The 25,530-nt window shown below is 46.8% G+C and overlaps 1 protein-coding gene across 5 annotated transcripts in view; it reads right to left on the bottom strand.

Moving 5' to 3' along the window:
* PTPRE (protein tyrosine phosphatase receptor type E) overlaps positions 1–25,530 on the bottom strand; it is a 106,868-nt gene that overhangs the window by 25,520 nt on the left and 55,818 nt on the right. For all 5 annotated transcript variants that reach the window (XM_075423924.1, XM_075423926.1, XM_075423927.1 and 2 more), the window contains exons 2-5: positions 11,847–11,956; positions 3,552–3,654; positions 3,213–3,286; positions 1,160–1,296 (exon numbers count right to left, since the gene is read on the bottom strand). In XM_075423924.1, coding sequence (XP_075280039.1) covers positions 1,160–1,296; positions 3,213–3,286; positions 3,552–3,654; positions 11,847–11,949 — 417 coding nt within the window. In that variant the 5' untranslated portion in view covers positions 11,950–11,956. The remainder of the gene's footprint in view (positions 1–1,159; positions 1,297–3,212; positions 3,287–3,551; positions 3,655–11,846; positions 11,957–25,530) is intronic.

Genomic DNA, 25,530 nt, shown 5'->3' with positions numbered 1-25,530 from the left:
TTACAGGCTCCCAGCATGGCGCAGAATATGATCCAAGCCAAGCAGGTTTTAAAAATAAAAATAGATGGCTTGTTTCGCTCCTAACTGCAGAACAAATTAATCAGGAGAGTCACAATTCACAGGCGCGCATCCTGTCAAATTAGTTTTCACATTCATTTTGTCGACTTCAATAAATATCTCCACAATGCTCCCTCTCTGATAAGGCAGAGGAATTATGTGTTTTAAATATATCATCAAATTGCAGATATAAATATGCTAGCAATTAAGAAGGTAACTCAACAGACTGTCTAATCAATGCATGCATCGGCTTTGACAACTCCGTATTTGACATTTAAGCTTCCGCTCTGTGCAACTTGCTTCTGCTGTGACGGGAAGTGAAAAGAAATAATAAAAAGTATGGAAAAGGCCCCCGAACGCAGACGTGCGAGAGCGGACTCATCGCACCGGGCTTCTCCATAGAAACCGGCTCTGCAGCAGCTCGCCACAGACTCCGGTTAAGACTCATCTGCACGACCACAGGCGACCGAAGCTCTGCTTATGGGCAGAAAATAAAATCTTCTTTCTGACCAAAGCAATGCTTTAAAAAAAAAAAACAACCACCTTGACGTTGAGATACTTCACAGAAACGTATCTGCCTGGGCACAGGGCGCGGCAAATAGGGAAGTGATGGGATGATAGCAAAGAGCAGAAGGTCAAATTACCAAAAACCAAAATCTAGTCAAACCTCACCAGGGCAATATTAAAGGCTACATTGGGTCTTCTCCTCTAAGTACTTCCCACAGAGGTGAAACACTCAGACTCCCCAAAAAACCCTCCACCACCACCAAGAAAAATCAATGCTAGAGAGATTCATATTCCATTTTCCTCTCTTTCACCTTTCAGGCAAACACTAAAGAACTTTTTAAACGCTTGCAAGTGTCAAACTGTTTATACATTACAGATCTGGCATCACCATATCATCAAGCAGTTATCCTTCATGATTTTGTCCAGAGAAAGGGAACAAGCAGTACCAGCACACTGGCACAGCAAGTGCTGAGGCCCCGAGACGCCAGCACCCGGCACCAAACCCTTTTAGAAGAACTGTTAATGTCTGCAGGCGTTCTGATTCGCCACCCCCCTTTTCACCATGCGGCCGTCCGCTCCACACGCGAGGACTTACGTTAAACTCCTCCCGGAAGAGTTTCCCTTCGTCTGCTGATCGCATCCGTATTTCCTCTTCGAGATTTTCCACTGGAATAGGGAAATACTTCTTTGGGCCCGAGGGAGACCTGCTGAGCAGCATCACCCGTTGCTGTTCTGTCAGCACAAGGAAAGTACCTGTTAAAGACCCGTCCAGCGCAGCAGACAACAAGCTATTTCCAACTACAGATTTGATTTCTACGCTGGAAGATGCCAAAACATACTTCTCACATGCGACTTCCGTTGGTGATAAAGCTGATTTAAATGCAATAAAAACCCCAAACCACAGGCCAAGCGGCTTCTTTGAGAACATAATAAATTCAGGTAGAACCACGACTGGTAAACTAATGGTTTCTGTATTCAAATCGGATTAAAATGTGACGAAGTTTTATTTAGAAAAGGAGAAGGTTCCTTCTGCTGACAAAGAGCATATCACAGAATCACAGAATCACAGAATAGTAGGGGTTGGAAGGGACCTCTGTGGGTCATCTAGTCCAACCCCCCTGCCGAAGCAGGGTCACCTACAGCAGGCTGCACAGGACCTTGTCCAGGCGGGTCTTGAATATCTCCAGAGAAGGAGACTCCACAGCCTCCCTGGGCAGCCTGGGCCAGGGCTCCATCACCCTCAGAGGGAAGAAGTTCTTCCTCATGTTCAGACGGAACATGTTCAGAGCACCCAGAGCTGCTCTGCCACAAGGCAGGGACTGCAGGGACAGCTTTCAGTATCTCTCACTGAAGAGATACGCTAGATTATTTCACTTGTAAAAGGAGAAAAAAAAAACAACAAAACCCCCAAAACTTCAACCTGGCAGACAACAGAAACTCTGAGAAGAAACGCTGAGAAGAGCCGTTGCCCTCCGTCACCTCAGCTCACCCAGCACCAGCCCAGCCCCGCATGAAATCACTCTGCACCAGCGCAGTTCGGGGCAGGGACAGATTGTTGCAGGCGCTTCTTGCCACCCAGTCCTCGGCTGGCACAGGGACACCTCCACCCCCCCTCCAGACCACCACTGGCCACCTGGAAACCGAAACGAGCACCCCACGAGCTGCCCGGCAGCACGGCCGGAAGAAGCGGAGGGATTCAGCCCGCCGTTTGGCGAAGGCAAAGCTTTATTTGCAGCTGTCAGACAAGCCGACAGGCAGCCCACTTCCCTACAGGCTGACGACGACGGGGCGACCTCCACCTGCAAACGCAGACTCACCAGGGGCTGCGTTCAGCACCGCCGGCCCGCGCTCGCTGGGGTTCCTGCGCCCCAGCGCCGAGGAACAGGAAGCCAATGGGTATATTTAGAGGTTTGACTTTCTCTCTGACTGCCACCGCGCTCGTTAACCCACTCGTCAGTTCGCACCCGGCGAGGCGGAACCAGCATGAAGATGTAATTCTTTTTGTCATTGAGTTTTCCCTCTTGGTTACGGCTAAAATAGTTTATAAGCAAGATGGCTCCTCCATGTTTGATAGGTTGGAGCTGAGCCCCACCGAGAAACCCACCCGAGGGGCTCCCCGCTAACAGACGTAAACCCAGCACGCCAAAAAAGCCAGCGGGAAACATTTTCAGCTCCTGAGAGCGTTTTATTTTAGTGCCGCTGGCTTACAGTACTGCCCTATCTCGTCCCCACGCTTTATGTTCAGGAACCAGCCCATAATTTCACAAAGAGTTAAGGAGGCTTTTTTCCCCTTTTAAGGAGAAATATTGCAATTCTTTCTCTAAATACAAAGATTATAGAGCCAGAAACCTGGATCTCAGCTGGCATCCTAATAAAATATACATAAAGAGCACAAGAAATATTTACAAAGACGCATGTGCTGTATTGCAACTTAAAGTGAAAATTACTTTAAGCCAACAACTGAAAGTTAAGATAATACATACATACACTTAAATATGGACCTCTATTTTTTTTAACTATTTTCTCTATAATAAAAATCCTGTAACTTCTATTATCAATAAATAGCAAACATAACTGAATAACTGAATTCTTAGCTGGCGAATGAGCGTGTGCGTACACAGCGAGAAGGAAAGCAAATCTCTCCGTACCTTGTTCTTCTAAGATCCCGTTCGGCATCTTTTTGTCCCCGGAGTTGACAACAGCTTTCCTGTGTCTTCTGAACCTGAAATACAGACAGCACATTAATCTGAGCGACTCTGCTGCAAGGGAACGCGCACTTTCCCAAAGCAGTCTTCACCAACCACGTAATTCTGGAGAAGCTCTTTCTGTTCATCTTCACCCCGAGGAGCCACCGCCGCCCGCGGCACCCTGCCCTACGCTGTGCTGGAGGCTCCGGCCTCACCGTAAGTACGCGCTTCATTTCCTTGTTAGATCATATCGAAACAAGACCGAGCTCGTTCTGCACGCAGAGCTCCACACAGACCTACCTGAAGAAATAGCCAGCCAACAGAATGAAAATGATGAAGACCAGGAGCAGAATCAGCATCGAAGTCAGCAGGTCCTTGTGTAGGTTGTTCTCCTCTGTAGAGTCTGCGGATTGAACACAGCAAACGTCCAACCTTACAGACACGGATTGCCTAATCTGGGTCAGAAACTGTGCTTGGTGTATCAAAAATCTGTGGTTCTCTGCTGGTACTGACTAAAAGCGTCGCAAATTATTTCACATAGGCAAAGCTGAAAGTTCAATTTTTTTATTTCTCTTTCCCCTCCCCCCCCTCAAAAGCACAACCAAACTACCTGCTGCTGAGAACATCAAGGATATCTTTTGGAATGACTGGCCAAGCACAGAATTTACTTGTAGTTAGACTAACAGGCACAAGATACTAAGCTAAATTTGAAGCTGATTCACAAGGTTGCCTGCAGTACCCTCACGCGCAGCAGCTGTTTCTCAGCCAGACAGAAACCACCCAAGAATGCCACCCTTCGTACAGGCTTTAGTGACTCCAGAGAGACTTTGCGTGTTCTAAACAGATCTCGTTCACCCGTCCAAAGCACCGCTGCTGGCGGCACTGGGCTGCAAAGCACAGGCTGAGCACGGCGCTGGGGAAGGCAGGAGGGCTCAGTGCAAACTCCAGTGTCTGCTGTGGCTTACGTTACGCATAATATATATATTTTATTATATGTAAGTACAAGAATGAGAAGGAATAATGAGACTTTTAACAAACGCTCAGAACAGAGATTAAAAAAATAAAATTTTCTTATATCTGGTATAAATTGCGAGTCTCATCCTTCCGTTAAGTGTTTTTATACATGTGACTGCATTTCAGTTTCATTATGATTCTGTAAGCTTTTAATTCTACTGAACAATTCAATACATAGCACAACAAATCATTAAAAAAAACCAACGTGTTTTATTTAAGAAAGCAAAACTCTCAGCCTCAGCCTTCAGCAAGCAAAACATAGAATCACAAAAGCACAGAACGCTTTGGGCTGGAAGGGACCTTTGGAGGTCACCCAGCCCAACCCTGCCACCCATTTCTCCTTCCAGCCAGACGAATAAACCCAGGCTGGTGTAACAGTGGTGGCAGAGACCTCGCTAAGAGGGAAGGATGAGGCCTTCACACCAGGAATTTATGGCCGAGGCAGCAGTCCCCACTTTGGGCATCCTCCAGGATGGCTACCCTGGGTGCCCAGACCACCCCGGTTTCTCCATCATCACACCAGCCTTCCTTAGCCCCCTTTATCTGCACTTCTTGTAAGTCCTCTACCAATGTACACTCTCCCAAAACGAAGGCAATTTTTGTTGCTGCTGGTGGGTTTTTCTCTTTTTAAACTACATTTACACGCCTTTAACAGTTTCTTCACCATTCCTCCAGCGGTCTCGGAGACCTGCAGCAGTGGTGCTGCTAACACCTCCTGCGTTCGCACCTCCCGAAACTCTTTATTTTCGCGTGCTCGCAGCAAAGGCTTTTTGAAGAGCTCTTGCCACAAGCCTCGACATAAAACAGAATGAAAGCACAAAATTACAGTAAATATATAGGCGTACATCACACCTGCGATTTTATACAAAAGAGCTAATATGGATAAACCGACCGTCCAGAACTGATCGCTGCAAAACCATGTAAGTGTGGGTTTGTATCCTGTGAGCAGCTGGAAACTCTCTGGATGCTCAAACAGGTTATCAGGGCACGGAAAAACTTCTCAGAGGCCTAGGTGCACGAGGGGCACATCAGGAAAGAAGGTATCTCAAGGCAACGCAACAATGCAAAGAAAGGGAAGGCAATAAAATGCATGAAACTTGACATTTAAGTGGTATATAAAGAAAAAAGTGAAAGGGATGACTGCAATCAGAAACCATCACTTGACGGGGTTGCAGAAAATCACTGTTGGAAGGAGTATCTGGAGGAACTATTCTGTGATTCCATGAATGTCCACCACCAGAAACAGCTTAACAAGCTCTGTGTGGTATTTAGCAATATTACACACTACACAGGAACCAAGGTCTGATAAACAAACAAATATCTATTTTCGCCCCTCACAGGCAAAAAAAGGAGCCATTTTAGCTCACTTTTGCAGTTTAGAAATTCCAGACGTGGTATCTCGGAATCCTGCAGGATTTACAGGTTTTGTGTTAGTTCTCATCGTTGGCTCGGTGGCAAGACCCATGACACAAGTGGGGAAAAACAACAAGTTTGAGTCACGAGGGAATGAAAATTTCCCTCAGTTCATTACACAACACAAAAATCACCCGTCTCTTCCTTTCAGAAGAACTGATGTACCTCACGCTGCATTTTTGGGGTGTCTTCAGAAAACTGATTCCCAGACAGACACCGAAAGCCTCAACCCAACCCAGAAGAAAAGCAACTCCACCTCCTGCCAGACCACTGCCTGCATGTCTTTAGTTAAGGACAGAGCCCCCCCTGCATCACCACCTCATCTCTCCTACCATTTCCCAAGGAAATTAGGTCAAAGCCCACCAACGGTCCCTTCCTCCTCGCAGACGGGCACATCTGTTTTCGAAGCCTTGCAGCAGCGCACCACCAGCTTCACTTCTGCAGAGCCTGCATGTTAGGCACGGTGGGGTTTTAAACGCTTTCATTTATCGCCTGTATTTTCTTCAATACTTTTCTTCAGTATATTTCATCGGTAGTTTTATAAACACAGCCCAAAAATTGTAAGAGGAAAGTTAAAAACAGGCTTGGGCTATCAGAGGCTCAGAGGCTGAAAGATCTTTGGCCAACAAAACTATCTACACGTTAAGCGGGATTTAAATGGGAGACTGAAAGACTGACCTGAACTATTTTTTTATCGGTGCTTCTTCAAAAATTGGCAACTGAAATATATGAGTAAATCCACGCAGAAGAGGCAGATGTCATTTAAAGCAGATCTGTACTGTGGCCACTGCCAGGGAAAATTTTCCCCTGCCCCAACACAAGGAGAGCCGTGGTCCAGAACCACAGGGCTTTCTGGTCGCAGCCACACGAAAAACCTCATCCCGAGGGTATTTTTCAGAAATATAATTAAACAGTGACTTCCATCCTGAGAAGAGAGGAGGATTTATCACCAGGAGGATGGTGGCAACCCCTCGTGCTTCCCCTGCCACCCACCAAGGCTGACTCACGGGTTCTTCCCAGCTCCATTCCCTGTGCTGCTGGGCCGGTTGTCTGAACGGCTCTTTCTGGAAATATATCACCATTTCCCTTCGGGTTACGATGTTCCTGCTTTCTGCATGTGCCAAAAACAAAACTACCCACAAGAAAAAAAGGAACTAACAGCGTGTGGATGCACATCAGTAAGTGTCCTGTGATCTTTCCTTCCCACTGTCTCCCAAACTTTGGTTTTCTTCATCCCTGGACCGGTTCCTTTGCATTTACCTGAACAGCAAAATGGCCCATGAATAAAATGTGATTAAAACACTTTTTTCTGCCTCCACAAAAGTAAGCTAACAAGGCACGGCGCATGGCTTGCCCTAGACAGCAAGTCAGGTAGCTGAAATTCTTCCAGTGCTTGACCAAGAACAGAGATCTTGTTCATCTGAGCACAGGATTTATTCACAGGTCTGAACTTCTGCTCAGACAACTGAGAACTTCACCCTCCACCTCTCCAAAGCTACAGCTAAACTGCTCTCACCCATTATTTGGGTTAGGTTTCAGGGTGCATCCTCCATTCCTGATGGCCCTTCAGCAGACACACAACTGTCCTTCAGCCAGTGCTCAGCCAAATCTGACCCCAGGGGCTTGTGGGCAGTGACACGCGCCTCTGGGTCGCATCAGAACTGTTGGCTCAGACACCCAGCCCTCCAAAGGACCCCGACCTCCCCTGACATTTATTATGCATGAAAAGTGGCTGTCACAGCATCTTGACACAGACCTTACCCATCACATGGCAAACACAGCGAGCGCCACGTTAAATAGTGCCACGTTATGAAACAGATGATTATGAACAGAAATCTGGTCAAACTTTAATAGAGGTGTTTTGTCACCTCTAGGCACAAACCCCAGTGTTTCCCAGTTTACCCCAGCGTTGGCACTTACACACAGCTCCTACCAGAGCACCGCATCCCCCAGGGCCGGATGCAGGAGCTGGCAGGCACGTCTCTGCTGCAGATCTCAGTCCAGCTTGCACCAACCTCCGCAGCCAACCTGCCTGGTGACCTCCCACATGAATTTAGGGATACTTCAGACGGAATAATCTATCATGCATGACAGCGTTGAGTATCTTCCATATCCCTCCTCCGCCCGTTCACGTTTCCAAGAGCAATGAAGCAGCTTCAATGTCTACTGCAGTCTCTCAGTGCTCCTCACCTGCCCCACAGAGCAGGTAGCTCTCAGAACTCACAGACGCACGTGTGGCACAGGCTGTCCTCCTGCCGCCCTTTGGACAGACACTAAGGTGAAGACACGCTCCAGTGACGTATTTTGGGTAGGCATTCCAACTTTTTGTCGGCATAGGTGTTTTTGAAATGTCTGGACTGGGTGAGTAGCAGAGTATTTAAATTAATTTTTTGTTATTGTTGTAAAAACTTCTGTTTGCTGAACTTTCTGTCCAGATGTAACAGTGATTGAGTTACTGTAATTAATCCTCTTGCACATCAGTGCGTGCTTCTACACACTGAAAACCTACAAGTTAACTCAATAAAAGGAGAACTCTCCTCCTTTCTCAGTTTTCATCTCACCAGCCTGTATCCCTGGGGTCCGGCTGAACTTCTGCTGCAATGACGGGGCAGGAGAAGACCACCTGCGCCAACAGGGATGTCACAAAGCCCAGACTAAGCCCTCCCACACTATTTTCGGAAGGGAATCCTGCAGAGAATCGCTGTGCTTCACCATGGCTGACTGCGGAGAGGAAGTAGATACACAGCTGACACCCAGGAGAAGAGTTTGAAAAACAAACCCAAATAAAAAAATATAAATAAGCAAAGGAAGGGCAAAGGAAAAAGAGAGGTTTGGAAGACAAGGCAGTGTCCACAGCCTGCAGTACCCAAGGCGGCAAGCGGCGGCAAACGCGAGAACTGCGGCTGTGTTTGCCATCCCAGAGCCGCCGCACCGCTGGAGCGAGCTCAGCCCTGCCTGCCACCGCACTCATGGAACCAGAGCACGGTTTGGGTTGGGAGGGACGTTCACAGGTCATCTAGTCCAACCCTCAAGCCAAAGCCACCAACTTCTGAAGTTCTGCTTTTCAAACTAATCCTTGACATTGAGTATCTACCAGCAAAGCATCCCTTTGGCTTTTAAATACTAGGTAAAATGAGCCAGCCTCCTTCTTCAAAACTCTGTTTTCTGATGATGCCTCATTTTCGACAGGAAAGAAGCACCACGAGTCGAGCGCGAATGACCCCATCTCCAGGTCCCGTTCCGGCTATCGTATCGCAAGACTCCGTTCTTCCTGTACATCGCTCCAGCTATCTTTAAAGACACCCACTAACTTCTTGAGAATTTAAACCAGCAATAAATAGGGCATCAAAAGCTGCACCCTTTGCTGCCTTTCAGTCTCCCGCTCTTGTGATAATTTCATTACCTCTGCACGTTAATCCATCGGTAGTGGAAAGAAGTTGTAAAGATGGGCACAAAACCCATGAAATATTCATGGAGTAAACACTAAAGAAATTTAAACATTTGGAAAGGACTTAAAAGCTTTACCACTGCAGCTCCCAGGCTGCTTCCACATTTAAACTATGTAACAAGTGAAAACACAAGAGCGAGTAAGAGAATCCTGTCTACAATTAATACCAGATAACTAATTACTGTTTGAGTAACCAGGAATTATTTGAATGCTATGGACAGTATCACATATAAATACTCTGCCCCACATCTCTGATAGCATAAAGTTTTATCTACTTGAAATCTACATTTATTTATGCAAATCCAAATAAATAAATACTGGTTTATATTTATTTACTACAGTTGCGTACTCTGAGTAAACGGCAGGGCAATTTCTCCAGTAAATGGCAGTGGAATAAACCGCAGCATATTCTGATTTTACGAAAGGGAAATTCCATGGTAGCAATTTCATGGTACTCTTGTAGGACGCAAAATGTCAAAAGTGCTGAAAAACTGAGCAACACAGAGCAAGTATCCATGTTTACAATAAGAATGAATACAGTATGTTAATTCAACAAATGTTCTAACAACCAAGTCAGCTAAAATAATGATATGCAATAAATTATAACTACTCCTTTCAGAATCAAAAGCATCTTATCTTTTTGGATCATTCATCAAAATGCAAAAGTAAAGCTGGATTATTTTTTAGATTCCTTCAGTTCCTTCCACATTCTTTTAAACAGAGTTTTCTTGATGCTTGAATAAAAACATCTTTATTTGTGTGTTTAAAAATACTGTATTAGTTTAGTGGCTATCAAATGTATTAGATGATCCTTTTATCATGGAACTTTCCATACCGCAACATATTTTCAGTGTGCACTTACTTGTCTATCAGACAAAACTGTTCTTTGCTTCTCACTGCAAAGTAATGAAGGCTTTCATATTTAGGAAAAAACAGTTTAGTCGTACTAATCACTTCTAAATCATATCCCTGAAATTAAGATCTAATTTAAAAAAGGATAGTAACATTACTCTTATCCATATTATCATATCTAAATTCAACACAATTTCGAATTAAGCTTTGAAGATAAACAGCACCTATGGAGAAACTCCCTTTTCACTAATTTTATTAAAATTCTGGGAAGTGATACAACTAACAAGTTACTTCCCTTACCCAGTTCCCATATTCTGATATACTCAGCTCAGTATTAGTAACTTGTTCTTCTACTGCTCCAGGTGGCAGGCAAGAAGCAGGGCACTGACAACTACCTGACGATATTTCAGCAGAGCCATTTATCAGAATCTTATACTTAGCTAAATTTTTATTTATATTAGCAATTTATTTATTTGGAAAGCCCTAAGCAAAAGAACACTCAGATGGGCATTACTAATGGCAGAGCCCCTTGCTCCTGCTGCGAGGTCTGTTAGAGCCCCGGCAGAGCCACGCTCTGCTGCTCCTCCCCTCTTCTCCAGCCTCGGAGCTCGGTGAAAGCAGACGCCCCACACCTGAACTACTGTGACGAAGGACCAAAACGATCCAAGTGGCCATCAGCCATGCCTGGCACTTGAGTCTTGCTTGGCTCTCCTTCCATAGGGGCGTAACGTTCACAGGCAGATTCAAAACCAACCAACCAACCCACCCACAAAAGCACCCTCCTACAAACACCGTGTCTCAACAACAGTCACCTGAAAACTTCTCAGGATTTCACCATGCTGTTGATACGGACCATCATCAGCTTTCTTTCACTGTTACGGAGCTGACGGAGCAGCTTTCCCTTCGGAAACCCCCCTCTGCCGTGAGCAGGGTTAAAACAACAGGCAAGGCTAGAATGTCACCTTTAAATATAACAGCTGAGATTAAGGCACCCAGATTGCGCCTTATCGAAACACAAAAAAATCAAAGCTCTCTTATTTGTGGCAAGCACCACTCACCAGCTCCAGCACAGGGGCTTCCAAGATAGCTGGGATTATGAAGCAAAGGACAATGTGCAAATAAAATATATCATCCCATCACATAACAGCATAGCAGAATCCGTGTCTTAAATAAATAAAAAAAACCCCAACCCTTATTTGACTTGCACGAGCCCCCTTCCAGGACTGCAATGTGTTAGGACGCAGTTGTAGGAGGGCCTGAAGCAAGAGGAAGAAATTCCGAAAATAGACATGAGGATGAACAAAAGATGCTGTGGTGGACCAGCGAGTAGAAGATTGCTCTCAGGTCTTTGAAAAAGGCTTTTCTGTTTTTTACTGGACCTAATCTTATGCAGGACACCTGCACTACCATCCACCTCCTCAAGTCTTACCTTAGCTCTTATCATTAGAAAACACAGTACACATATAAAGACCGTAGGTCCTCATGATGTTTAAATGTGTTCATCCTGTTGTCTATTTGATAATTTCTTCATTTCATACTATCTGTGTTCAGGTCTCGTCATGTTGGAGACCCACAGTGACAGCTCCTGGGGCACAGAGAGCTTGCAGCCCAGGCAGGAGAAGACATCCCATGCTTCTCCACCTCTCCCAGGGCTCTCCTGTGCATTTCCCATACATGGGAAAGAGAAAGTAAAGTGTACAGCGCCACTCACGTGGAGAGCAAATACAGAGGTCGTCTGGCAAGATTAGAAGCACGTTAGTGGGGTCAAAGTCCCGGAAAAATATCCAGGACTATGTCACCAGGAGGACCTTGTCAGAAGTGCCTTTCCCCACCCACTCCCATTCCCAGGCATGAAGTGACTTCCTTACTTGTGGTTGCTGTTGGCTTTGGCAATTCCGTTCCATTGGGTGGTAAAGCTTGCGCAAACAGAAAACTAACACAGAGCAGCAGGAGCGAGCAGGAATGTTCCATCCTGGACCTAAAAGAAAACGAAAGCAAAAGATAAATTTCCAGGTCAAATTACTATCACGTTTTTTCCTCAATGTCGGAACAAAGCTAAAAGAAAAAGCAATGTTTACTTCAGACGAGGAAAGTTTTTAAACTTGTTTTATACTCTCCCTTTGCCTTATCACTTAACTTTCAGTTTTGATGCAGAAGGAAAAGGAAAATACCAGTTGCGCGCACTAAGAATTCATTAAGAATGTTCTAAATCCAAGAAAAGGAAGGTAAAGCCCAGCCATCGTTCACAGATGATGACAGGAATCAGGCCAGAAAAGCCACTCTACATCAGTAAACACAGCAGCTGAGGACACTGAGGCACCGAGTCTGGAAGTCATTCCCATAGATAAGAAGAAAACTCAGAAGTACCAGCAGCAGGAATCTTAAGAGTAAATGCAAACCTTGAGAATAAATGCAAAAATCACATATTTGTGGTGGTTCCTGCCATAATTTCAAGTATTGTACCTTCTGCAAAGAGCACGAGCAGGAGAACCATGGGGTGCAGGGAGGAGAAAGCAGCCCAGAACCCCCGTGTGGCCAGACCCGGTCTTGAGGGTCCAAGTGACTTCCCTCCACAAGACCAATACTTCTACGCTGTGGACCTTCGACACGCATCTTTGGCATCACAGATGCCTGGAGACCGAAACAAAAAGGAAAAGCTTTTACCACCAAGGAGACCAGGAGCCATAAAGTTTAAACTACCTGCAACAAGCACTTCTCAGAGTTTCCGCACCCCACCTTGATTTCACAGAATCACAGCAAGGTCAGGGTTGATTCTGAACTCTGCCATTCAGCCAGTTCTCTATCCACCTCAGTCCATTCACCTATCCCACACTTCCTGAGCTTCCCTACGAGGATTTTATGGGAGACGGTGTCAAAAGCCTACAGATTTCCTACAGACATCCACATGGCGCTTCATAGAAACATTCCTTTGGACAACACATGTGCCACAGCTATGAGTCTGTGAGCTACAAAGCATTTCACCAAAGCCTTCCAAACACAGAGAATTTCAAGTTTTGTGAGACCAGAAGGTCATTTCCAAGGTAGAGAGGGTCAGAGAAAAGGTGTGATGAGAATGCACTGTTGCTTTGAAGACTATGGAGAAATTCAGGGAAATTGATAGTTGTAGATAAATGAGCTGGTCTAGAAATATTCTAGTCCCTCTAAATTGAGGTTTATGTGGAAAAAATAAGTGTTGTTATTAATTTGCTGTACATTTATCAAATCCCTAATGAACATGTTAGTTATAAGAGGCTGCCATCTCAGCCATTAGCCAGTCTTGCTTGATTTAAAAATATTTCCTTTGGCATAACACACAAACGTTACTTTCTGTATTTTCAAATGGCAGAACACGTCCAGAGGGTGGCTCTGCATCCACTGCTAAAATCATAACCATCGTAATGCTGCACAAGAACGCTCCCCGATGTTTTGGTACAATATATTTCGTGTTACAGCTTCCACAGGGTATTATATACTACTGCCTAACAACAGACTGAAAAAATCCAGGAACTCAGCAGTCATTCGAATCACCCCTAGAAAATCCCTCCTTTCAGTGTAAAACGGGATAATCCACCACAAATAATCTCTGGATAAGCTCGAATGTATAGCAAACCTCTGTAACCACAACTTTCACACCGCCTTTTCGCCACTCGGACGTGTGTCACTCAGGAGTGAACCTTCTCCCCAGCCCCTCTGCTACACCTAGGAATCACAGAATCCTGAAATGGTCGGGGTTGGAAGGGACCTCTGTGGGTCACCCAGTCCAACCCCCTGCCCAAGCAGGGTCACCCAGAGCAGGCTGCACAGCACCGCGTCCAGGTGGGTCTGGAATATCTCCAGAGAAGGAGACTCCACAGCCTCCCTGGGCAGCCTGGGCCAGGGCTCCGTCACCCTCGGAGGGAAGAAGTTCTTCCTCATGTAAAATGAGGAAATTTGACTAAACTGACTAAATGCAAACCCAGCACACACCAGACCTAAAAATGAATCCTCTCACGCTTCGAAGGGGTGCCCGCAGGAGGGAGCTGCCGGCACGGGGGCTGCTTGGCAGAGCCACTGCCCGGCCCTGGGGACCACGCGGACCCTGGAGGAAGGGCATCGCGCCAGCTCGTCGGACACGGCAGCTCATCACTTGTTTGCATTCTCCAGGCTCTGTGTAACACAGAGCAGCCCTTCTGCCGCCAAAAGCCCTTAAAGCACACCCGGTTTAGCAAGGTAACCCCTTCCAGGAGAGACTGCAGGATGCTCTCTAGCCATTGCCCCTAGGGTGCTGTTTTAAATTCTTCCAAGTGTTTTGAGAACACAGGAGTAAGAAAAAAAGGAACATGGAAGTAAAAAGACAAAATAATAATTTTTGAGAGGAAAAAAAAGGTATAAAACTTTTTCTACACGGGAGCACACGGATAATAGCATTTCTTTATTCTTGCTCCCCTTCTTACAGCTGGGAAGCTCAACGGATCTAGCTGGTTTTTTTCTGTAACATAATGAGCAAAGAAAAAATAATAAAATGTATTACTAGCATCAAACTTTATTTTCTTAAATGTCTTTTTATTTTCTAGTCCAGCTTCCTACTGACAGATTCACTCATTCATTTCCTTCTACTACTGTTTATAATTGAAGCAGACTGGATATCTTGCACTAACAGGACCCGTCAGCAGCCAGCTTAACCCTGAACGAGCCATTCTTAGGCTCAGACCACTAATTATGCATGATAGCTTCTTGCAAAATGCAGCGGCGTTACCGTCGCGTGCAGACCTGCTCTGACCACCATGACCCAGCTTTGTCGGCAGGAGACCCAGCCTCTTCGTCTGCAACGCTCCAGCTCCGAGAAACCGCTTCAGCCAGGTCTAACTAGATAAAATCAAAACCATTTATAGTTTTGTACGACAGCCACCATGGTAAGGGGCCATACGGCTACCAACTATATGAAGTTTTACACCTGGGCTGCTAGGGCTGAGTTAAACAAATATGTTTTCTCTAGTCTTGTCTAGCCATTGTAAGAGTTGAGTAGGAAGTTAATATTCAGGTGTTGTAGGAAAAAAAAACCAGGATGTATTTAAAATAAAAATTAAAACCCCAACAAATTTCAGACAATCACCTCCCCTCAAAACCTGCAATTCATCGTGATTTTTTCTGTTCAGCAAAACAAACACCCCCGGTGGAATTCAGTGTAATTTTGGAAGCAATCCACCTTATAAAACCTCAGTAAGGCTACACAGTATTTAGCACGACAGGTAACCTTCCAGACTGTACCAAGGCAGAATTACAAAGCCAAGCAACAGTATGCTGGAAGCTCACACACGCAGCAGCCGCTCACGTAAACCGCAGGGAGGGGAAAGGAAGGAAGAGGATCTGGAAATCTGGAATAGAGCCAGGATAAAAGCGGAATCGATAGGGAAAGGGCTGGCGCTGCCAGGGATGAGGTGCTGAATGCTGCACTTCAACTTCACCGCTCCACACCCTCGGCAAAGGCTGCTTCAATCCCCCAGAGCGTCGGGTTATCAATTCTGGCCGCCACAGCGAGCTGCTTCGCTGGGCGACTGCACAGAGCAGCGCTGAGCTCACCGGCTCGCCGTTAAAAGACATCCAGCTCTTCAAAACACAACAAAATAATTAAAATATCTGGTAGACTTCCAAAAGACTGGAAAGCACAAGGAACATCAATGTTTCCCACAGAATTACTGTTATGAGGGTTTTACAGACATCTTGTATCCATTCTCCTGAACGTGGTAAAGTACGACGTGAGTATCCAGTCGATGGCCCACAATCGATGAGAAATAAACACATCTACAAAGGTTATGAAAATTCAGGGATCTCATTTTCGGCCACACCACTTTGTATTTCTGCTTGCTAAAGAAAGCAGGATTAAAACTCCTCGCAAATCTAGGTGTCGCAGCACGGAGGCAGATACAAGCGACGGAGCTTAGCACGACTGAGCGCTTCACACGACCGCGCAGTGAGTGCTCCTCTTCCGACTGGGCTGGACGGGGAGCTGAGCCCGCTGCAGCGACACAGCAGCACTGTAAGCTTCACTGTATGAGTACGTCTGGAGAGCTGGGCACAGAGGAACCTGATGAAGTTCAGCAAGGGCAAATGCAGGGTCCTGCACCTGGGGAGGAACAACCCCAGGCACCAGTACAGGCTGGGGTGGACCTGCTGGAGAGCAGCTCTGCGGAGAGGGACCTGGGTGTGCTGGGGGACGACGGGTTGACCATGAGCCAGCAGTGTGCCCTGGCTGCCAAGAAGGCCAATGGTATCCTGGGGTGCATTAGGAGGAGTGTGGCCAGCAGGTCGAGGGAGGTTCTCCTCCCCCTCTACTCTTCCCTGGTGAAGCCCCATCTGCAGTGCTGTGTCCAGTGCTGGGCTCCCCAGTTCAAGAAAGATGAGGAGCTACTGGAGAGAGTCCAGTGGAGGGCTACGAGGATGATGAGGGGACTGGAGCATCTCTCCTATGAGGAGAGGCTGAGGGAGCTGGGCTTGTTCAGCCTGGAGAAGAGAAGGTTGCGAGGGGACCTTATAAATGCTTAGAAATATCTGCAGGGTGGGTGTCAAGAGGATGAGGCCAGACTCTTTCTAGTGGTGCCCAGCGACAGGACAAGGGGCAACGGGCACAAACTGAAGCAGAGGAAGTTCCATCTGAAGATGAGGAAGAACTTCTTCCCTCTGAGGGTGACGGAGCCCTGGCCCAGGCTGCCCAGAGGGGCTGTGGAGTCTCCTTCTCTGGAGATATTCCAGCCCCGCCTGGACGCCGTGCTGTGCAGCCTGCTCTGGGTGACCCTGCTTCGGCAGGGGGTTGGGCTGGGTGACCCACAGAGGTCCCTGCCAACCCCAACCATTCTGTGATTTATGTACTTCACATACAGAACCTCAACTATCTAATTTTCTGAACCAAAAAACCCCACCACCATAGACACAGCACCATCTTCCATCCTCAAGAAGGTAAAATGTCATGATACAGAGTTTAAAAAAAAAAAAAAAAAGAAGAAGAAAAATAGTAACAGCTCCTCTGCAGAGAGGAGAGACAGGTAGAAAAGCACTGCTGAACAAGAAAGGACAACCGCGTGCTACAGAAGAGGTCTCCTCTTGATAAAATTGGACAGGAGAAGATCCAGGCAGAGACATACACTGTCATTATTACACAGCTTTGCTGTCAGGCAGCTGCTGCCCTGCCTGGAAAGAGAAATGGGAGCTGCTTTCATAACCGTATGGGGATACAATGCATTTTTATCTACTTACATCCTACTACCTCCAGCCTTTATTTCCTGGATATGCGTGGGTAAATGGCTCAGGCACTTAAGCTTTAACTCCATGGACTAATATTTTTTTTGTAGTGAAGGATTCTCAGCTATTTCTGATTATCTGAAGCCTTAAAAAGGTGCCAGAGATTCCTGTTACAACCACAGTTTTAAAAGCCCGTATTGTTATAGATAAATCCTTCTATGTCCAACAGAGAACTTAATACTGTGACAAAGGAAAAAAGAAAATCGCTGTAAAATCGGACAGCCACCTCAAATCCTGCCAAGGAAGCAGAGCACTTGAAATCGAAATGCAACCCAGTACGGACCGGCTTAGAAATCCGTGAGCACAGAAGCCTGTGCCCAGCTCTTCCCAGCATCGGGATCGCTGCCACCGCTTCCCCAGGGCCCAAGGAGATGCCGCGGGGGACGGCTCAGCTCCCCGAAATGGGAGAAAATGGCGTTATTTTCAGGGATTACTGGACTAGTACACACGCATGATTTCTGTTTTCAGTGTAGAACTGAAGCCTCATCGGACCGAACAGCTTACGAGTAAAACGTGGGCTTTCAGAAAACAGGCCAGCAAACCTTTGTCCTGCTGCGTGGTGTTGCTAAAGCCGCCCGGCTTTCTTCAAGGAGCCCGATGCACAAGCTGCTTCAGAGCGGGTTCAATAGATACCTGCTCCCTGCACCCTCCTAAAGCAGGAATAAAGCAGCCAAACATCCCATCTAATACAGAGGACGGTGGAGAGACACTTGGGTTTTGGTTTTTTCCCCCAGGCTTTAGTATAATGCACCTCAGGTCATGGCCCAGATTTTTAGTGCTAAAAAAGTAATATTCTAAAGGGTAAGCACCGTCAGTTCAGAAAATACAATTAAAAATGAGACACGTGAAAGCATTGTCACTGTAGGTTGATGAATGCATGGGCACTTGGGATGTTGGCCACGCCAAGAGCAAGTGCCCACCCAAAAAGATCGATCGTTTCCAAAAAACCCAATTCCAAGAAGCGAAGAGGGGAAATCCAGCCTCTCTCCTTGCTCTGCCTTTCTCCTTTCCCTCTCCCTGTTTTTAACCCATAAACCCCCAAACCCAGCTGGTCTCGGGGAAGAGTCTTCAGCCCTACCTGGGGCAGGCGACCTGGCGCAGCGGTGGCTTCCCCAGCCGGGAACGCCGGGCACCGGGAGCAGCTGCCATCTCCGGGCGGGCTGACCACAGCTGCTTTCTCTTTCCTGCAGCGCTGGCATTGCCACCGCGTCTCGGCTGACCCATGTCAGCACGCCCGGCAGCACGGGGTTATAGTTTAACTGGAATAGCTCTTACGTGACATCATTTTTGGTTAGGACTTTATGGCACCATTATGTCACATGGCGGGTAAGAAAGCACTGCCGCAGCACTGCAGAGAAAATTACTCATTTGCATTCTGTTCTTACAAAATAATGAGAGAAAGAAGTGCTCCTTTCCGTTCCAAAGGAACAGGTGGAAAGCAGGAGTTTACATGAAGATGAATTAAAGACACGTGGCTTCAAGATGGTTGGGTTGCACTGGTTGGACTGGATGATCTGGAATGGTTGGACTCGATGATCTTGAAGGTCTCCTCCAAGCTAAATGATTCCATGATTCTACGATAACTCAATGAACTGTGGAGGGTAGCGTTGCGTCCTGGTGAACCCCCCGATGGAAAGGCCAAGCTCCCTGCTGCTGTCCCCACGTTGGGTGGCCAGCACCGAAGCCCGTGGAGCGGCAGGACCTCAGGCACGTCCCACCAGCACACTACTGCTCCATGGGGTGTCACCTGGAGCAGCTGTGCCGCGTTCCTCTCGTTTGGGGTCACCATCCAACAACAGTGTGTTACCTGGAGTCACACCTTCAGCTCCAAACCAAATTTCCAGAAGTTTGGTAGAAGTTACATGTTTGGACCTGCTTTAAGATCTAGGAGCTTTAGAAAAAAATTAATATATCTGGTATCTTCCTCTTTTCTTTGTCTGAATCCCTGTAATCCTGGCTCGGAGACTTAGGATTTCCTAAAATCCAAAGAAAAGGACTTGAGATATTTGTCAAGATGTTTCCACGGGCGTTCAGTGCAACCCAGTAAGCAGCAAGAAACTCGGGCAGGGACCTCTCTGCTGGGCAAATGTTCCTCGAAATTCAGCCACAGGGTCTGCTGCATGGCTGCTTCTCAGAGGCAAGGCAGAAAAGTTCTTCACTAAAGTGTATTTTTTATGGGACTGTCTACAGCACACTCACTGTTGGGCTTTGTGTACATACAAATACAAGCTTTGTTTCTGACCCCGTCAGGAACAGCAAGAGAATTTAAGTGATAAATATCTAATATTTAAAATCATGTGTAAGTTAATATAACCGCTCACAAAATTATATCTGACAATAACCGCTCCTCATGTATTCTGTATGAATACCTGTAATAATGATCATTTAAAGAGATGGAAATAATTAGATTAAAAAATACAAATTAGAATAATCACTTACAAGTGAGAGACTGAGGCAAAGTACCAACCAACTGAATAAAATGAATTTCCACTGAGACTAATCAAGCTTGATGGACTGTCTTACTTGCTTAGTCACTCCATCTCTAATCCAGGTAGACAAATTCCTACGTTTGCTTTCATTCTCCAGTAAGAGGTCAGCACAGAGTACGCATGCAACAACAAGTCACAGCAGGGTTGGGAAACGACCATTTCTGATCTGCCAGCGGCCAGTTGCTCCAGTAAGCACCTGAGCAATCTGCACGGCACACGCACGCGTGGACCAGACGCGGCTTAACAAGGATTTACAGAGAAAATAAGTTATCTGTTCAAAAATTCACGTTTAAAGACACACACCTTAATACAGACAAAAATTACCACTTTTGTAATACTAATTTTTAAATTTTACTGACCCGGTAGAGCTGGTGCTATCTGTCTTCCTCAGTATCACGAGCAGGTCTCAAAACCCAGTCTACCACGGCTAACGCTCGTTCAGATCCATTCCAATTAGCAACGCTGAGGTCTCCAGCGAAAGCAAGTCGCTGGTTGTCACCAGCAGATTAAGCGCTGCGTTAGCAGCTCTGCGCTGGAAAGGGCTCGGCGACGGGGCTGGGAGCGGGGCTGGGATGCCACCGTTACGAACCGACGTTCGCCACACTAAAATCCGTGAGGAGCTGTTCCATCAGTCGGATTCTACAAACGCGCCCCGGACAGAATCACAGAATAGTAGGGGTTGGAAGGGACCTCTGTGGGTCATCTAGTCCAACCCCCCTGCCCAAGCAGGGTCACCCAGAGCAGGCTGCACAGGACCTTGTCCAGGCGGGTCTGGAATATCTCCAGAGAAGGAGACTCCACAACCTCCCTGGGCAGCCTGTGCCAGTGCTCCGTCACCCTCAGAGGGAAGAAGTTCTTCCTCATGTTCAGATGGAACTTCCTGTGCCTCAGTTTGTGCCCATTGCCCCTTGTCCTGTCACTGGGCACCACTGAAAAGAGCTTGTCCCCATCCTCCTGACACCCACAGCAGAGGTGAGCACGACGGTGATCTGTTTTCTTCTATTTGCTTGAGTGTCCTTGGTACTACTGCTCCCCAGGATTAGATCCAAAGCAGTTATGGTATGTGCTAAATTGTATTAAAAAGAGGATTGGTTTAAATGTGTTTAAAACCAGGTATATAACGAACTTTGACTGCAGCCTTCGTTTTGGAAAACTACACATATCCTGCTCGTGTATTATGTACACAGCTTATCCGCAGCCCCACAGCTCTGTAGATGAAGAAGAAAAAAACAGAGACATTTTTCCACGCCGTGCTGACTGGCTCTCAACGAAGCAGTACCAAGGCTGTGAAGATTTTGGGACATCATACCTACAACTACACAGGTCAGACTTGGGATAGTCAGCTTTCACATCACAAAAATTCAAAATCAGGAAAAGAGCACACAAAAAAAGAGAAAGAACTACAACTTCAGAAGGAGTCAGAGATGAAAATTATTTTCAAATTCAAAGCTGTGATAAAACAGGTTAGGATGACTAATACATTCTCTCTCTCTCTCACAGATGTACATTTTTAAAGAACACTTTTTAAAGAACTCTTTGACAGTCTGCAGCTGCCTGACCAGCTTTTGCAGCAAAGCACAGCCTCGGTGGCTGCGTTTCTGCAGGAGCCGCAATCCCCCTCCTCTGGCTAGCACTCCGACCAACACTGATTTAAACTGAGCTAGGGTAAGGCAGTCCACGCTAACCAGAAGAAATTAAATAGAATTAATCAGGATGAAGCCAGCAAGCAAATTATAACTCGTAAAACAGCCCTCCACCTGACGCCGCAATGACCAGCGCTGTGTGCAGCTGGGGCATTATTTCCAGATGCGATGAGTAGCGTGACGGACATCTGCCTGTCAAGCCCCAACTGCTAGAACCAGGAGCTACAGTTCCAAAGTCAACACACCAAGGCCACTATTTCACAACTTTCTTACCCGATGCACAGAAAAGTGTTAAATTTTCAGGAATATTTTAAAAAAAATTCCTGTAGTTCCTTCTGTTAAAAAAAAAAAATCCAAACACTAATACCTATTAACTAAAACAAAATCCCCTAATAACGTATTTCTAAAAGATTCATACCTGTTATATCATGAGCTGAGGCGTTCATCACCAAGGAGGAAGTTAAAACAGTTCCTATCTAAAGCTAAGTGTAAAGTCCCATGATTTCAGTGTAATTAATTAAACAAGTCATGTTTTATTTAGGTGTTTACACAACTGCAAGGGGATTAGTGCTAAATAGAACCAATAGAGCTGTAAAATGTCTCCTTTGCAGCAGGTCCTGGAGCAATCCCTGAGGCCATTCCCTCACCATAGGCTGGACCAAGGACACCCACCCCGTTCTTGACATATCAGCCTGAAGTGTGCATCCAAGCCTCCAGTTCTTCAGCATCCCTCAGCTCTGTATATCACTTCTTCCGTTTTTAATTTACATTTTAAACTTATTTTCCTTGTGTAGAGTCTGCCCACCGCTCCTTCTCCCCCCATCCGGAGCGATGGATTACAAACTATTCCCGTTTGAGCTTCCCATGCTTGAAGACAGGCACCTCCCTTTAATCACCCCTTCTGCCAACTCTTGGAACAGCAGCAATTCTTTCAGCCTCTCCAAGCAGCTCGCTTCTCAAGCCCGGTAATTCACATGACTGTCTCCCGGACTCTCTCAGAGGATCTCAAGCTCCTTCCCAAAGTCCTGATGCTCTGGGTAAGGCCTCATCAGCCCAAGAAGCAGAGGCACGACCAGCTCATCATCTCAGCGGTTCATACACCTCCCACACCGTGGCACAGGCAGGATCAGACCGGTCCTCTCCTAAGCTCTCCCTTGCAGGGAAACAACTTCGGCAACTCGCACGGTGCAGCTGACGACTCCTGCTTCAAGCTTTGCAACTGCTCTGCCTCTGCATGCCATCCTCTCCACAATGTTTCCCTAATTAGTCAAGATTGTGTTGAGTGCCATTAACACAACACTTCCCATGCAAGCCAAGAGCCACGCCACTAACAAACACAATGCAGAACAACACCCAGGCTGCTCTGAAGGCCACACAACTGCACTCTCCAGGGTAGAATTTTTCCAACTAATAGCTGCTCCGAAAGCACCGGTTTCATCACATCCATCTTCTCCTTCTGAGCAAGCGTCGTCTCTCTGAGACAGGGGCAAAAGCCCACTACAACATCTAAAAGTTCTGCTGAAATCACAGAATCACAACATGGTCGGGGTTGGCAGGGACCTCTGTGGGTCACCCAGCCCAACCCCCTGCCCAAACAGGGTCACCCAGAGCAGGCTGCACAGCACCGCGTCCAGGCGGGTCTGGAATATCTCCAGAGAAGGAGACTCCACAGCCTCCCTGGGCAGCCTGGGCCAGGGCTCCGTCACCCTCAGAGGGAAGAAGTTCTTCCTTGGGTTCAGCTGGAACTTCCTCTGCTTCAGTTTGTGCCCATTGCCCCTTGTCCTGTCGCTGGGCACCACTGGAAAGAGTCTGGCCCCGTCCTCCTGACACCCACCCTGCAGATATTTATGGGCATTTATTAGGTACCTGCTCTAACGACGGCTGAACGCAGAACTTACCAAACAGCAAACAGAACATTTCACATCGCATCAGTGGCACCACGAGCCAGTCACGCCATTTTATATACAGAAAAGCTGATGATCAGTGGGGAGCTCGCCCTCCCCCGGCCCCCCTTCCCCAGCACCGGAGAGCATTAGATCAGCATTTTGACGAACATTTGAATAACCCCAGCTCTGGAGCATACAAAAAGGAGCCAGTCTATTCAAAGACAGCGTGGGAGAAGAGGCCTATCTTATTTTTGGCAGAGGAGGTTTCTAAATTGCCGGGGCGCTCACTGCTAAGCTCGACTCGCCTCGACAATCTCTTTCCTACCCCGAATCGCTAGAAATTCTAGATCAGAGGCGAGATCCTAAAAGACTCTTTAAAGTTTAGAGATTACTTCCAGATAACGAGTTACAACTTCAAAGCAAAAAGCCCAGGCAAATCCGTCGCAAGGGCGAGCCTGGAGTCACAGTGAAGGAGAGGGGCAGTGGTGGCGTGGGCAGGATGCTGGTGCTGAGTCAGCAGAAAGCCCATGCGCCGGCCTGAGCTGAGCCTCAGCTGAGATCAAAGCACGGAATATTATTATGATGAAAATAAACAAAAAAAACATTGGATTCTTTCGAAAGTACATGTTGTCTGCTATTAGGTCTATGCCACAGCCATTTTACATTCCTGTTTCATATCCAAATGTGTGTCTCGCTACATAAATATTCACTGTCCATCCTTTTCGGTCTCATTTTAGATAAATAAAGATCTCTGCAGCAAGGCTCTGCTTTGAATTATTTACTATCTTACCTGCAAGCTCACCAAACGAGTGAGTTCATTAACACAGAAACACGGAGAAGGAAGGGAGACTTACCGGACCAGTATTTTCAGGGCGCTAACCAAACCATTCAACACTGGCCAACAAAACAGTCCCAGGACTTCCTTATAAAATCTTACAGGATCAAACGTTTCAGGAAAACACCTCGACCGGTTTTAAAATCTCATTAGTATCTTCTGAACAACTGCTACCCATACCCCAAATTAATTACGTTTTACTGAATACGTACGGAGAACCTTTTAAGCAAACACAAAAATTTGCATTTATGTTTTTGCGAGTTTCCAGCATCCCCCTCTCCCACCGGGCCTGTGCTGAAGACTGAAGTCACAAATTAGGGTCACCTTTCCCTGTGCATCGTCAGCGTATCAATCTGCGACGCCTTGCAACCGGGGCTCATACATAAATTAGGCAGTCTGCAATTGATTCGGAGCAGCCCTCGAGCAGCGGAGTGAAACACCAATAAAATCTTACAATTAACTCGGGAAGTTGCCTTTTGTTCCATCCCGGCGGTCCTTTTATTCTTCGGCTGCAGAAAACACACCATCGTACAGATGCTCCCTTGTAACAGATCTGTATGAATATTTAAAATTGCTTCTTGAAAATGAAAGATAATTATATATGATGGAAAATACATACAGAAGAATTGTGTGCTGCATAACGGCCAGATTAAATGCTTGTGTTTCAGCAGCAAAGTAGTTCATTTTGGAGGGGAGGAGTGGAAAAACCAAAGCACAGCCGTGTGCCCTGTCCACATACTCAGACTACGCTGAAAAGGAGAACACGACATCTCGACGTTTGAGAATTCATTCCTAACACATCAGGAAGGTGTCACACAGCAGGGTTGCGGTGTCAAGCTGTTCAGCCCAGCAGGGCTTGGAAACCTTACGGGTATACCCAAAGCCCAGCACGGCCTTGCACTGCAGGAATTCAAAGCCAAACCACGTCCCTGCAGTGAACGCAACGCTCAAGCTCCCAAGTTCAAAGGTGGATTTCCCAGCGTGTCCAGACATGGGAACTCAGACACTGCTTTTGGTGCCTTGGCCACAAGGCACAGCCAGCGCAACAGCTCACTCCTGAGCCTTCCTCTGCTTCATTAATTCCAGCGTGACCCGAGCTCCCTCTACACCAGGTCCTTGGAGCTCCGTGGCCGAGAGCCCCGTGTCCCACTGTGAACCCCCCAGCCCCCCGGGCAGGAGGCAGCACCAGAGGCACCCTTCGGAGCTGACCTGGTAAACCCCCAAAGAACAGGTAAGCAGCCAAGCTTCGGGCATAGTATTCAGCGTCAACTCCATCGCTCGGCAAAATTTAAAGACAGACGTATTTTTTCAAAGCTGAAGATTGAAATGGAGCCTATCAATGTTCATATTAATAGCAGAAGTTCTCCTTGGCTGGCGTGGGAGGTCAGCTCACTGGTGAGACATGCCAGGAGCTCCAGCCCAAC

Source organism: Opisthocomus hoazin, chromosome 6 (assembly GCF_030867145.1).
Source record: "Opisthocomus hoazin isolate bOpiHoa1 chromosome 6, bOpiHoa1.hap1, whole genome shotgun sequence".
Taxonomy (NCBI): domain Eukaryota; kingdom Metazoa; phylum Chordata; class Aves; order Opisthocomiformes; family Opisthocomidae; genus Opisthocomus; species Opisthocomus hoazin.
The sequence above is the reverse complement of the archived record's forward strand: the minus strand, read 5'-3'. Positions and strand labels throughout refer to the sequence as shown.